We start from the raw sequence: 15,366 nt of genomic DNA on the forward strand, positions 1-15,366 counted from the left end.
ACCCAGGCATCCCCCAAAATAAATATTCTAATAACAGAACTTGGAAAGGGTACATTATAAAATACTACATGACACTATTCAGATTTCTAAATATTAATGTTCCTTGATTTACAAATGACCCATACCTATAAATAACTGTTTTCCTTAAACAACAGTTAAGGGACCATGAGAGTTGTAAATATAGGAAACTAATTCATTTTACAACAAATATTTACTGAATGCCAACTATGTGCCAGTATTGTTCTGGATTAAAATGAGTGTAAGGTAGAACAATGTCTCTATTCTCATGGATGGTACAGTGTGATAGATGAACTAGATCAGGTGGGCAGAGATGAGTATAGAGGAATCATTTATAGAAATGCAGAAATCAGAGATCATGAGTTAAGACTAAGAGCTGCCTAAAAATTTTCCTCTTCACATGAATTGTAGCACTTTGTAAGATTCTCCTCGTTCTTCTAGTAAGAGAGAACTAATTCACAAACCATAAAATTCACTCCTTTAAAGAGTACAATTCAGTGGTTTTTTATAAGTGTATTCACAGAGTTGTACTATTACTACTATCTAATTTCAGAACATTTTCATCACCCCCAAAGGAATCCCATATCCATTAGCAGACACTTCCCTTTTACCCCTTCCTCTAGCCCCTGGTAACCACTAATGTGCTTTTTGTCCCTATAAATTCCATTATTCTGGATATTTCATATAAACAGAACATGTGACCTTTTGTGACTAGCTTCTTTCACGAGGCATAGGAACTTTTCAAGGTTCACCCAGGTTATAGCATATGAGTACTTCATTTCTTTTAATGGCCAAACAACATTCCATTATATGAATATGACACACTGCTTAATCCATGCATCAGCTGATGGACATTCAGATGTTTCCAACCTTTTGCCTATTTAGGAATGCTGCTAAGTTTTTGTGTGAACATATGTTTTCAGTTCTCTTGGGTATATATAACTAGCAGTGAACTCCTGGGTTATATAGTAACTATATTATTCTATGTTTTATGAGGAACTGTTAAACTATTTTCTAAAGTATTTGTACCATTTATAATCCCACCAGCAATGTATAAAGGTTCCATTACCTCTACATCCTTGGGATTTCCCTATATTCTTTAAGTAAACTCCTCTTTTTAATATATTAATTTGAATGGTCTTTGCAGCCAAAAAAGCCCTAGCTGTAACAGTTTCAAAGAAAAGACTTGTATTTTAGCAGGTTAAAAGTCAATTTTTAACCAAAGAATGTAGAAGCCAACACATAATGTAACAGAACTGCAGAAATTCTATACTTTTTGATAAATTACTAATGCAAAAATGAAGCCTTAAATCTTTCATACATATATCTTTTAGAATTTTGTATAACTTAGAAATTTACACTCACCAAAGCAAATTCATCTACGTGAATTCTGGTTTTTTCTATTTCTCCACCTACACATTTAGGAAGAATTGATGATTCAGCTCCTTTAGCAAATAAAAGCTTCTCACCTAAAAAGAAAAATCAGTTATCAAACTCTTAATATTAGATAAATAAAAATTCATAAAAGTTTAGATAGGTTACCTGAAGGTGCCTGAACAATTACACTCATTCTCCTACGATCTGAATCAAATTCAAGAATATGAAGCAGTTTGTACCTAAGGAAAAAAATAAGACCAAAAGCTTACTTTTTTTTGAATAATATTAAGTGAATATTTGAAAAGAACCCCTATAAAAGTAAGAATTAGAACAAGAAATTAATCTCAACTACATTTTCAAGATGGGTTATGAATCATTAATAACAACACAAGACAGAAATAGAAGGAACTGACATTTATTGAGTACTTACCAAATGCCATGTACTTTACATACCTTATGTCATTTAATACCCATGAGAACCAAAGAAGGTAGGTCTTATCTCATTTTACAGATGAGAACTATTAAACTCAGAAAGATTAAGTAATTTTCCTAAAGTCAAATAAGCTTGTGAGTGGCACAGCAAGGATTGGAATCCAGATCTGCCCAGCTTCACGTTTTTCTCACTAAAAAAGGTAATTGATTCTCAACCCTCTTTTCTGCCCAAACATACCTGAGAAATACAACACACTCACATTAGTAACAGAGGATCATTATAGCAGTGATTCTGAACCCGACACAGTGAACGTATGTACAGGTGGGGTAACAAATGCCTTGATAAGGAGTAGTAGGAGAGTATGTGTGGATAGGTCAGGTGCGGCTTGAAGTTTTCTGGATAGATTTATATAGTGATATACATACATAATGATGTGTACATCTCAAAAAAAAAAACAGTGGGATGATGGTTCATAAGTTGATGAAATGAGCTAGACAGGCTTCTACATGAAAATAGCAAAGAACGGGCTCTATTTTAGTTTGAAAAAGCACAATTTGGAAAGGGACAGCTGGAGTTGAGATATGACTGGAATTGGTTAAAACCATGAAAGGTATGAATAGAATAGGAATGGACTAATTTATCAAGCAATGTAAATATTGGAAATAGGCAGTTGTTCCTTAATGTTTGAAAAATAAAATCATAGGAAATATGAAGAAGTTTTTCTTTATTTATTGAAAACTCATGAAACTCATTATCCCAGGGGTGTATAAAAATAAACATATGAGTAAATTCAAGAAACATTAAGCTAAAATACAAATGAAAGAGTCAGAGTAGGATATTGTTATTACTGTGATGAACTACAACATAGTATTACATCATTCTAGAGCAGGGGTCAGTAAACTTTTTCTATAAAGGTCCAGGTAGTAAATATTTTAGGCTTTGCAGGCCATATATGGTCTCTGTTGCATTTAAAAAAAAAAAAAACGGAAACAACCCCTCAACAATGTAATGAAGTTTGCAGGCTATAGGTCAGATATGACTTATGGGCCATAGTTTACAGATTCCTGTTCTATATTAAATACATAGAAAACTACAGTATAGAAAAAAATTACCGTTCCAGTTTTCCAAGTGTTTTAACTTCCATAGTTTCTTCAGAATGGCCAATAAATACAATGCCAATTCTAGGGATTAAAAGATAAAGAAATATAAGATTTAAGGATGATATTTCATGTTTCATAATATGTCATTATAACTTAGCATGAATAAAAACATTTAAAGTATACATTTAAGATGTATTTTAAAATATTTCTTTGAATATGGCATTGTTTTTAAGAACGTGAAGAATCAGAGTAGGTTCAAAACAATACATACACAAGTATTTCTCACAAATTATATTCTTTATATTTTGTAGTAACCAGATTTTTAAAGATCTCTTCAAAATATGATTCAATGCAAGCTTGACAACAACATTAATAACACATATAAAATTCTCATTTACAATTTAGAGTGCACTTCTACCTTTATGTGTTTATGAATTTTGTCTGACAATTTAAAGTAATTTTCTAGTATATGCATTTTCATTTAAAAGGTGTTTTTCTGAAGATTTGGAAATTAGATCAAACTACCTTGCAGCAGCTTCCACTAAAGCCTTTTCATCTGGTGAAGATGCATAGTATTCCAACTGGGAGGGTGCAAAGTTGGATTGCCAGGGACCATCACCAATGCCATCAGTCTGAACATTGCTAATCTGTACAGTGTGACAGAGACTGACTGCTTTAAAGAAGAGATCGTGTTCTTTAATCTGTAGAAAGATAATATTCTCAATAAAAATACCATTCCCAAGTAACATTTAGAAAACTGTAAGCAGAATTCGAAAAAAATGTCAATAAATACAGTTAATAATTTGGTTATCTTCGATCTACAACAGGAGTGCTATAATCCTGAACTGCCTGAATGCTAGCTGGTTGCTTCTGACTACAAAGAGTAAAATTGCTTATAACCCTTCAACATAAGAGTATCTTTTTAGGAAACATAGCCAAATTGCAAGTAAAGATGAAAACTCTTTTGTGGAAAAAGTGAGATCTCAAAAAGTATTAAATACATTTAAATTCTATTTCTTAGCAAAGTCTTTTCTTCTTTACTTCAAGGCAGTAAGGGTTCTCCACTTAGTCTCATTTAAATACTCAGAGAACTAAGGCAGACACATAATTAATTTGCAAGTAAAAATGGGTTGTGACTACAAATTCTCAGTGCTGAATCAAAGGATATACATTTCAAGTATATAATCCTTGCCCCACTGACACTTAAATTTTTTCTCCTACAATCCAGTAACTACCAAAGAGAATTATTTAAAATGAAATTCCAATTTATTAATTTAAAAGTTGCTTACCAGTTCACTTTCATTTTCAGGACTGGTTCTAAAAGAACTGGTTGTAAGATGGGTTAAGTTGTTAAGATGGGATAAACTATTAAGGTAAGATAAGCTTCCTTCTGAAGAGTCTGGTGTTGGTCCTTCAGATACAAGTCTACCATTGATTTCTTGGTATTTTATGCCATTAATGGAACATTCCCGAAATTGCATCTCATTTTCTGTCAGTGTACCAGTTTTATCTGTAAACACGTACTCCACCTAGAGATGGAAGATAAAAGAAAACAAACTTTTGTGTTTATGGTCTTATGTTAAACAAAAAAAACCTTGTCCTCCTCTGTCTCCTAAAGTCAAGCTTACCTATTAACATTAGTATACTGATGTTGAGATTTTTTTATAATCTAAGCACAAATAAATAAAGATGCACAGAAATAAAACAGGGTAACATAAAATATTTCAAATCTATATAAACTTTGAAGTTTGTGGCATTTTTAGGTGCATGTTCATGTGTACAGCTGACTGATAATGTGGGATTAATACTTTTTTCCATCTCCTGGATAAGGTGTTTTGAAGTAGTAGGACCAAGAATGATCTTTGAGCTAGGGTGGAAGGGATGCTTAATAACCTAGAAATGTGAAATGGTATGTGGTCCAGAAGAAGTGGTTCAGAAGAAATGGTACAGAACTGGGATCAGGAACACAAAGTGATAGCAACACAAGAAGTCAGAGATGGAAAGTTGTCTAAAATATTAGATAGATGGAGGAAATTGAAACCAAGGGTAGAAAACAAACTCAGTGAAAAGGAAAGTGTTTAAATGAAAAAAAATATATTTTAAGATTTATTTATTTATTTGAGACAGAGAGAGAGAGCACAAGCAGGGAGGAGGGACAGAGGGAGAGGGAGAAGCAGGCTCCCTGCTAAGCAGGGAGCCTGATGCGGGACTCGATCCCAGGACCCTGAGATCATGACCTGAGTGGAAGACATGCTTAACCAACTGAGCCACCCAGGTGCCCCTAAATGAAAATATTTTTAAAAGTAGATAAGACAAATAATTTTACTACTCTTTTGAGACTAATTCTGGAAAATTAACCCTATAAGAAGGTAGGTCCCAAAAGAGAAGGATGAAATAGTCAAGTCCTGATACAACTAGGATTATGGTGAGGATTTGATTAATGCAATAGTGATCTGAGAAAGTTGTCATTTAAAAAGGGAGGTACACATCACAAGGAAAAACAACTATAGACCAATACACCTTATGAAAATAAACACAAGCTAAATCTAGGAACATATAAAAAAGAGATACACCATGAATATGTGGGGTTTATCCCTGGAATTCAAGATAGGTTCAACATAAATCAGTCAATGAAACCTACCACAATAATACACTGGTACTTATTCTTTATTCCTTTATTAAAATGATCATCTTGACAGATGCAAGAAAAGCATTTAACAAAATCCAATACTCTTTCATGATAAAAACATTCAACAAATTAGGGATAGAAGGCTATTTCTTCAACCCGATAAAATGTATCTACAAAACCCCATAATTAGCATCCTATTTAATGAAGAAAGACTGAATGCTTTCCCCTAAACTAAGTTCAGGAATAAAGCAAAGATGTCTCTTCTTGCCACTTTTATTCAACATTGTACTGAAGATTCTAGCCTGGGTAATCAGGCAAGAAAAAAGAAATAAGAGGTATTCAGATTAGAAAAGAGGTAAAACCATTTGTAGACAACACGACCTTATATATAGAAATTCCTAGGGAATCCACTAAAAAACTACTAGAACTAATAAATGAGTTCAGCAAGACTGCAGAATAAAAAGCTCAACATACAAAAAGGGAGGCAGAGTTAAAGCTGGAAAAAATTGTTAGGACCAAGAAATAAAGTGAGAAAATATACCTTAAAGTTCATTTTCTTGCAAATAGTAAAGATAACTACAACACCTGAGATGTAGGAATTCTGCTATGTAAAGTAATAATAATAAAAGCCAATAATTGTACAGCAATCACTATATTGCCAGCACTGCTAAGTGTCCTAACTCATTTAATCCTCTCAACAACTCCATGAGGTAGGTACTATTATTATGTATATTTTAGAGAAAAAGAAACAAAGGAAGAGTTAGGTTAAATAACTTACCCAGTCACAGAGCTAGCAAATGGTGAAATTAGAAATAAAAGATGAATTATTTTATCTTTCCTATGTGGTATTAAAGACTGCCCACTACTTACAGCAAATGTTAAATTATAAAGATGGATACAGAGAGACGTCACTTACCTATACAAGTTAATAAAAAACTTTTAGATCAGGAAGAATAATAAGAATAAGGTATAAAAAAATTATGATATAAAATATATCAGCAGTCAGAGAGAAATAATATTTCAAAGATGATTAGAATAGACACAGACCTATCAGTCATGGAGGACTCTTTAGAATTTAGATGATAGAGATAAATAAAAGAAATTAACTTTGATATTTAAAAATATACAGGGGCACCTGGGTGGCTCAGTGGGTTAAGCGTCTGCCTTCGGCTCAGGTCATGATCCCAGGGTCCTGGGATTGAGCCCTACATCAGGCTCCCTCTTTAGCAGGGAGCCTGCTTCTCCCTCTCCCTCTGCCTTTTTTTGCTCCCCCCCACCCCCTCAAATAAATAAAATCTTAAAAAAAAATAAAAATATATATAAAATCAAGTTTTAACTTTTAACTTTAGTTATAGAGAGGGCACTATACACCATCATAAGAGCAGTTTCTTCTACAGTATGGAAATGAAAGGGCACAGAATATGACAAAGTAGCTTTCATTGGTATAAAAATAGATAAAAGAATAGAGGCAATAAACATATTATGAAATACTTGCAGGGTGCCTGGGTGGCTCAGTTGCTTAAGCGACTGCCTTCAGCTCAGGTCATGATCCTGGAGTCCCGGGATTGAGTCCCATATCGGGTTCCCTGCTTAGCAGGGAGTCTGCTTCTCCCTCTGACACTACCCCCTCCTGTGCTTTTTCCCATCTTAATAAAAAAAAAAAAAAAAAAAAAAAGAAAAAAAAAAAAGAAATACTTGCAGGCTTAAAAGTAAAAAGAGAGACTTAGATGAATTATAAATTTAAAAAAGTTATCATTTAAAGTTTCTTATAGAGAGAGCAAGTAGGAGTATATGCATAAACAGTGTGAGGTTCCAGAAAAACAATATTCTAACATGAAGAAAAGAGGAAGAGGGGAAAACTGGGATAGAAAAGGTCAAAGGAAAGAAAAAAATGGGAAAAAAAAATGTGTTCAAAGAAGCAGTAAAAACAGGCTATGTTTTTAGGCCTTGAATAGGTGATACATAATTAAAGAAATGTGACATGAATTAATATTTAGCATAAATTACTAAAGTCTCTTAAATGCTAAAAATAAATGGATCAACTTCTGGTTAAAAATGGTAGGTTGAGCAAATACAATTATCTCTGTTCCTCTTGAGACTTTACTAAAATAAGAGTAAAGGAATAAAAAAAGAACAAAAATAATGGTAGATGAGAACATGAAAAGGGAGATATGACAAGTTTGGAAGATGGAAAGGAGATGAATGAGTGGTAAGTGACTTAACAAAACTTAGAATATGAAACCTTAGCAATGGGAGAAACCCTTTCCCAAAAACTCGCAGGAAGTAGATGTACCAGCTACTACTGAATGTGAAAGTATAGGATGAGGCTGAAAATGAAGGTACCAGGAACAGTCTGAAACCTGAAATCCCCTCATAACTTGCAAACCTGAGACTGCCCTTCATCTATCTGAGTAATAGTTGGAAGGTTTATTCTCTAAGAAGGGGACTGAACCAAAGGGAATCTGAGCCCCATAGAAAGCTGAAAACAGGTCTGAGACAGCTGAAAACAGAAGTGTTGACAGTATGCTAAAAACAGGGAGACTTCTACTGGATGGCTCTAACAATCACAAGCAGCAGAGATACTAACTGTAGTCATTTTCTCTGGTGAAACTGAGGAAAGACCGGTACTGACACTAGGGAATATGTCAAAAAAACAGCTGGATGGCGAGGCTTTCCTAGGGAAAATTTTTAAGCTTGTAAGGAAAACCAAAGATTAGCATTCATTTGAGGATTACTCCTTAAAAGAAAGGTAGAGTCTAAAACAAATTACAGTCAGTTCTGCTATAACACTGTCTTGAAAATATGAATCTATAACAATGTAACTCATATATGAGGGAACAATTTGAGCAAAATGTGGGCTTTGCATTTGGTTATGCACCATTTCCTCTGTGAGAAACACCAGCAAACTGCACACAAGGAACACATGAAATGTACACATCTCAAACAGCTACCAGCCACCTCAAGTCACCACAGGTGTTAGAAGCCACAGCCATCCACTTCTACTTTCAGATAACCTTCCTTTCAATAGTTCACAATGACACACAGGTTGCAACACTTCTCTGATGGTCACTTCCACAATTAACCTTCTGGTCTTTTTCAAGACAAAATGCCACATATATTATATAGTATTTATGTATTTTTTTTTTTTTTTAAGATTTATTTATTTGAGAGAGGGTGAGTGCACACAGGTGCGCACGTGAATGGGGAGGGTGGGGCAGAGAGAGGGAGAGAGAGAATCCTCAAGCAGACTCACCACCAGTGTGGAGCCCCACATGGGGCCTGATCCCAGGACTCTGAGATCATTACCTGAGCAGAAATCAAGAGTCGGACAACCAACTGACCGAGCCACCCAGGTACCCCAGTATTTATGTAACTCTTAACAATTTATTTTAAATGTGTTACAAAATTTTTGTTGCACTCCTAATCCCATTAGCCCTGTGGTTTTTACTAAGTAATTTTACATAGAACAGTAATTTTTAGGATTGCTTTTTCACATTATAGCAGAACTGACTGTATTGAAAAAGGAACTAGGAGCAAACAGAAAATGCAGGGAACAGAAAACTTTAAATAACCATCATTAATATCCTCAGAGAACTAAAAGAATAGATCATACTCAAGAAAAGGAGTAAGATATAATTAAAAGAAGACTATTCAGATATAATGGAATATTAGAAACTAAAAATATGGGGTGCCTGGGTGGCTCAGTTGGTTAAGCAGCTGCCTTCAGCTCAGGTCATGATCCTGGAGTCCCGGGATCGAGCCCCACATTGGGCTCCCTGCTCAGCTTCTCCCTCTGACCCTCCCCCCTCTTGTGCTCTCTCTCTCCCTCTCATTTTCTCTCTCTCAGGTAAATGAATAAAATCTTAAAAAAAAAAAGAAATTAAAAATATTATAACAGAAATAAAAGAAACCAAAAGTTAGGTAGAAAGATAAAGTTGACAAATTCTCCCAGAATTATAAAAACAAACAAGTAAATGAAAATTGAAAGTCAAAGAAAGAATTAGAGAATCAAGATAAATGGTCTCAGATATCCAAATACTAACTTAAAAAAAAAAAGACATGTTATCAAAGAAATAATATAAGAAAAATCCCTGGAATCGAAGTACACATGTTTTTAGACTGAAATCGCTCACAGAGCTCATTGTCCAATGAAAGAAAAAAAAACTCACACCAAGGTATATCAGCATGAAATTTCAGAATTATCACATAAAGAAAAGATCTTAAACACTTCCAGAGATAAAATAATAGATCGCACATAAAGAACTGGGAATCAGAATGGCACTGGATTTCTCAACAGCAACACTGGAAGCTAGAAAAAAATGGAGAAATGGCTCTTAAAATTTGGAGGAAAACAATTTCCAACCTGGGATGCATTATACAGCTAAATTATTAATCAAGTACAAAAAAGGAATGAAGAAAAAAAAACGGGAATAAAGATATTTTCAGCCATGCAAAGCCTCAAAATATTTTCCTCTCATGCATCCTTTTCCAGGAAGTTATTAGATGTGTTCTACCAAAATGAGAGAATAAGCCCTAGGTGGGCTGACACAGGATCCAGGAGATCCAAAACAGGAGAGAGGCAAAGGAATTCCTAGGGTGATAGTAAAGGGAAGTCCTTGGGTGACAGCTGAGAAGCAGGCCCAGACATAAGTCCATACTGAAGAAGACAAAAGTCTCCAAAAAAGCTGCCACCAAAAGAAGAGAAAGAGAGAAAGAGAAAGGAAATCCTAAATTACCTCATGTGTTTCAATATGTAGAGAGATGTTTCATATATTCATCAGAAACTTGTTTGTGCAATTAAGCATGAAAAAACAGAGCAATTAATTCTAGGGAAAATAATATATAAAAAAGAAAATGTAATTATAGTATCATAGGGCACACTTAAAGAACTTGAAATTAATGAGCAATACTAAAAGAGTCAAAATAATGTCAATAAATATTTATTAAATCTCTAATTGTGATATAAAAATATTAGGGGGTTATGGGGAGGCAAAATGAGTATGTATCTGGGTATGTATATATAAAACAGTAGCATAAGATTATATCTTTATATCCCATAATAAATGTCTAAAATTTAAAAATCAAGAAAGAATACTATATAGTGCTAACTAATGGAAGAAACGATTTCAGGTTTAAAAATGGGAAACAAGGGTGCCTGGGTGGCTCAGTCGGTTAAGCATCTGCCTTCGGCTCAGGTCACGATCTCAGGGTTCTGGGATCGAGCCCCATATCTGGTTCCTTCTCAGCGAGGAGCCTGCTTCTCCTCTCCCTCTCCCCTTCCCCCCTGCTTGCTCTCTCTCTCTCTCTCTCAAATAAATAAATAAAATCTTTAAAAAAAAATAAAAATGGGAAACAAGAGTTAGGTGTGGAGGAAAGTAGGGCTATTTTTTGGTATAAGCCTCATAACATTTTTCTTTGTACATAATATTAGTCTTTGTACATGGACTGTTTTAAGAAAAATAACAAATTAGAAAAACACAATAAAAAGATCCTTTTACCTGTCCAAGCTCTTCATTCAGATCAGAAGTATTGACTTGAGCTTTCTGACCTGATTCTTCATGATAGAGATCAAGATCCCAGCCAATAAAAAATGACCCAAGAAATTTCTGCATTTCGACTGTCACATATAATGAAATTGGAATGATGAAATTGTAGAGTACCAAAAAAGCAAGGAAGTCTGAAATGAATCTCAGAATCTAGGGAGAAAAATGATTGTTTGATAAGAGAAAACATATGAGAATTTCCTTAGTAATACTGAAGAACATTAGCAGAAAGTTTCATGTCTAAACAGACCATCAACTATATTCTGAAGCACAAGTTTCATGAATTGAAATTCATTTTTTAAATTGTTTCTTTAATACATTTCTTTTGTTCGTTTTATTGTTCATTAGAATCTTGAACAAAGTAAAAGAAGAAAAGGTTAAATTTGAACTACTTGTTACTTTTCAGAAGCTACCAAAAAGCCTGGTGTGACTGAAACAACCTTAAGCAAAAAAAAAAAAAAAAAAAAAAAAAATTATAATTGTAACCCCTGGAGTATACTTACCATTCCATTTCCACCCTTCGAAATCACAGATAACTAAAAATTTACTGCAACTTAAAAAAACTATTTTAAGAACTGCTAGACCAGAACTGCTGGCAATGAAAACACAGATTATATAGTAATAGCTTACTTCAATAGCATAGCAGTATCACATTTTAACGTGTATTCTGTGAAAGGTAAAATACCTAATTATGAATGATATGGAAAATATGTTCTGTGATCTGCTTTGTGGTTTCTTGAGATCCACATCTGTCTTCCAATACTTATATTTTAATCTAATGTGAAATCTGGGGAATAATTATTTACCAAAATTGCAGGTTAAATTTTCCTGGTAGTCCATTTATTCAGTTTAAAACTTAATTATGACATATTTTGTGTTATTACTTCATACCATCAATAGACTGACAGACTCCTTGAATTATTCTGACAGAACTGAAAATCAACTTTTTTCATTCACTTTATAACACACAGTAAATGGAATAAAACTCTGAATTTGTAGTTTTGAAGGGGAATGCCATTATAGATGATTTAAATTTTTGTGATCTCTTGTAACTATTCAAGTCATGCCATAGGGAATACAATTGCTTATGCCCTAAAATGCAAAAAGCATACCAGTATAAACATGCTGGCCACTCTTCACTTACAGTGTCTTTTTGTCACCTTTCAGTAATAATGGTTTTAGGAGATTATAGTGGTCACTCCTATCAGAAGTCACTATCGAATCAGTAACTGCCAAAGAATAAAGTTTCCTTTCCAGCAGAGTCAAGAACACCATAAAATACCTTACTACTATTTCTTTGATGTTCTGTTTTTTGGTTATACCAAGGTTCATCCCATTTTTCTTCAGCTTGCCATGTATACTTCAAGATAGTACTGATGATGGCTTCAGAAATAAGGATTATTAGATAAATTATCAAAAATGTATTCATTGACCTGAAATGAGGGAAAAAAAAGAATATAAAACATGTCAATTTTGTGTTATTATATTCATCTGCCTGGAAATTTTATACGGGTATTAAGTAAGAGATAAAAATATATAAGATGTCATGGTAGCTATTTAAAGGAAACAGTCTTATCCAAATGGCCAACAGACACATGAAAAAGTGCTCAACATCGCTCGGCATCAGGGAAATCCAAATCAAAATCTCAATGAGATACCACTTCACACCAGTCAGAATGGCTAAAATTAACAAGTCAGGAAACGACAGATGTTGGCAGGGATGCGGAGAAAGGGGAACCCTCCTACACTGTTGGTGGGAATGCAAGCTGGTGCAGCCACTCTGGAAACAGTATGGAGGTTCCTCAAAAAGTTGAAAATAGAGCTACCATATGACCCAGCAATTGCACTACTGGGTATTTACTCCAAAGATACAAATGTAGTGGTCCGAAGGGGTATGTGCACCCTGATGTTTATAGCAGCAATGTCCACAATAGCCAAACTATGGAAAGAGCCAAGATGTCCATCGACAGATGAATGGATAAAGAAGATGTGGTATATATACCCAATGGAATATTATGCAGCCATAAAAAGGAATGAAATCTTGCCTTTTGCAATGATGTGGATGGAACTGGAGAGTATTATGCTGAGCGAAATAAGTCAATCAGAGAAAGACATGTATCATATGATCTCACTGATATGAGGAATTCTTAATCTCAGGAAACAAACTGAGGGTTGCTGGAGTGGTGGGGGTGGGAGGGATGGGTGGCTGGGTGATAGACATTGCGGAGGTACGTGCTATGGTGAGTGCTGTGAATTGTGTAAGACTGTTGAATCACAGACCTGTACCTCTGAAACAAATAATACATTATATGTTAAAAAAAAGATAGTAGGAAAGGTAAAATGAAGGGGGGGAAATCAGAGGGGGAGACGAACCATGAGAGACTATGGACTCTGAGAAACAAACTGAGGGTTCTAGAGGGAAGGGGGTGGGGGGATGGGTTAGCCTGGTGATGGGTATTAAAGAGGGCACGTTCTACATGGAGCACTGGGTGTTATGCACAAACAATGAATCATGGAACACTACATCTAAAACTAATGATGTAATGTATGGTGATTAACATAACAATAAAAAATAAAAATAAATAAAAATAAAAAAATAAAGAGGGCACGTACTGAATGGAGCACTGGGTGTTATACACAAACAGTGAATCATGGAACACTACAATAAAACTAATGATGTAATAATGTATGATGATTAACGTAACATAATACAATTTAAAAAAAAATAAACAGTCTTCGTATTTTAAGAAATGACCATTCAACAGAATCTATTTACCAGTGATAAAATAACCAATACATAGGATTATAAGCCTATTTGAATTAGTTATATTACTGTTCAAAATGCTTCCAGTAAATGACAGCTTTGACCAGTTATTCTCGCCATAATTATTCTAAAATTTTTTTTACATTTTCAGGTAATTTTAAGTGTAAATATAACTAACATTTGTGTAGTATTAAGATTTTACAAAACTTTGTTACATGTCTAATCTTTGTAAAACCTCTGTGAGATCACATCCTTTTTAATAATGAAGATCAAAGCCCAAAAATCATTCTATAAATTTACCAAAATCACACAAGTCAGGAATTAACTTTAGAATCCCTGTTCTTTTCACCAGGCAAGCTTGGTATTGTAGCATTTCGCTAGGCAAGCTTAACATTACATCTCTGATTCTTTCATCAGCATTTTGTAATTTTCAGCACACAGATCCTGTATGTATTTTGTTAGATGTACAACTAGGTATTTCCTTTTTTGAGAATGATTGCAAATGGTATTGTTTTTAATCTCAGTTTCTGTCCTTGGTGTTTCATTTTTTTTTTTAAGACTTATTTATTTATTTTAGAGAGACAGCAAGCGGGAGCAGCAGGAGGGGCAAAGGGAGAGAATCCTCAAGCAGACTCCCCGCTGACTGCAGAGCCTGCCGTGGGGCTCGATCCCAGAACCCTGAGATCATGACCTGAGCTGAAATCAAGAGTCAGATGCTTAACCAACTGAGCCATCCAGACACCCCTGGTGTTTCTAATGTAAATATTTAGTTCTGTGATAGTTAATCTTATGTGTCAAGTTGACCGGGTTAAGCAATGCCCATACAGCTGGTAAAATATTATTTTTGGGTGTGTCTATGAGGGTGTTTCTGAAAGAGAATAGTATTTGATTCAACAGACTTAGTAGAGAGACATGTCCTCACCAATGTAGGTGGGTATCATCATTGAGGACCCAAATGAAATAAAAAAGACAATTTTTTTCTCTTTTCTTGAGCTGGGACATCAGAGCTCCAGGTTTTTTATCAGTGGCCAGCTCCCTGGTTCTCAGGCCTTTGGATGCTGACTGCATTACGCCATCAGCTTTCCTCGTTCTCCAGCTTGTAGATGGCAGACTGTGGGACTTCGTGGTCTCTACAACCACGTGAGCCAACTCCTATAATAAATCTCCTCTTACATATGCCCATATATATCCTACTGGTTCTGTTTCTCTGGAAAACCCTAACACAAGTGCTATAAATTTCCTTCTCAGTAGTGCTTTAGCTTCATCCTATAAAATTTGATACTGTATTTTCATTAACTTCTGGATATTTAAAAAAAATGTTCTTTGAGATTTCCTCTTTGACCCATTGATTATTTAGAATTAAGAGTTCCAGCTGCTCCATATCCTTGCCAATACTTGGAACTTTTAAGCTTTTTAATTTTTGCCATTCCACTAAGTATATATTGGTATGTATCTCTTTGTAGTTTTAATTTGTATCTCTCTCATGACTAATGATGTTGTAC

The 15,366-nt window shown here is 34.5% G+C and overlaps 1 protein-coding gene across 6 annotated transcripts in view; it reads right to left on the bottom strand.

The window, feature by feature from the left end:
• Nucleotides 1-15,366, bottom strand: part of ATP11B (ATPase phospholipid transporting 11B (putative)) — a 122,398-nt gene that overhangs the window by 56,118 nt on the left and 50,914 nt on the right. For all 6 annotated transcript variants that reach the window (XM_032407109.1, XM_032407106.1, XM_032407110.1 and 3 more), the window contains exons 11-17: nt 12,383-12,533; nt 11,056-11,253; nt 4,218-4,457; nt 3,454-3,629; nt 2,941-3,009; nt 1,561-1,634; nt 1,384-1,487 (exon numbers count right to left, since the gene is read on the bottom strand). In XM_032407109.1, the coding sequence (XP_032263000.1) occupies nt 1,384-1,487; nt 1,561-1,634; nt 2,941-3,009; nt 3,454-3,629; nt 4,218-4,457; nt 11,056-11,253; nt 12,383-12,533 (1,012 nt within the window). The remainder of the gene's footprint in view (nt 1-1,383; nt 1,488-1,560; nt 1,635-2,940; nt 3,010-3,453; nt 3,630-4,217; nt 4,458-11,055; nt 11,254-12,382; nt 12,534-15,366) is intronic.

The sequence above is a fragment of the Phoca vitulina genome, unplaced genomic scaffold (genome assembly GCF_004348235.1).
Source record: "Phoca vitulina isolate PV1807 unplaced genomic scaffold, GSC_HSeal_1.0 scaffold8, whole genome shotgun sequence".
Classification (NCBI taxonomy): domain Eukaryota; kingdom Metazoa; phylum Chordata; class Mammalia; order Carnivora; family Phocidae; genus Phoca; species Phoca vitulina.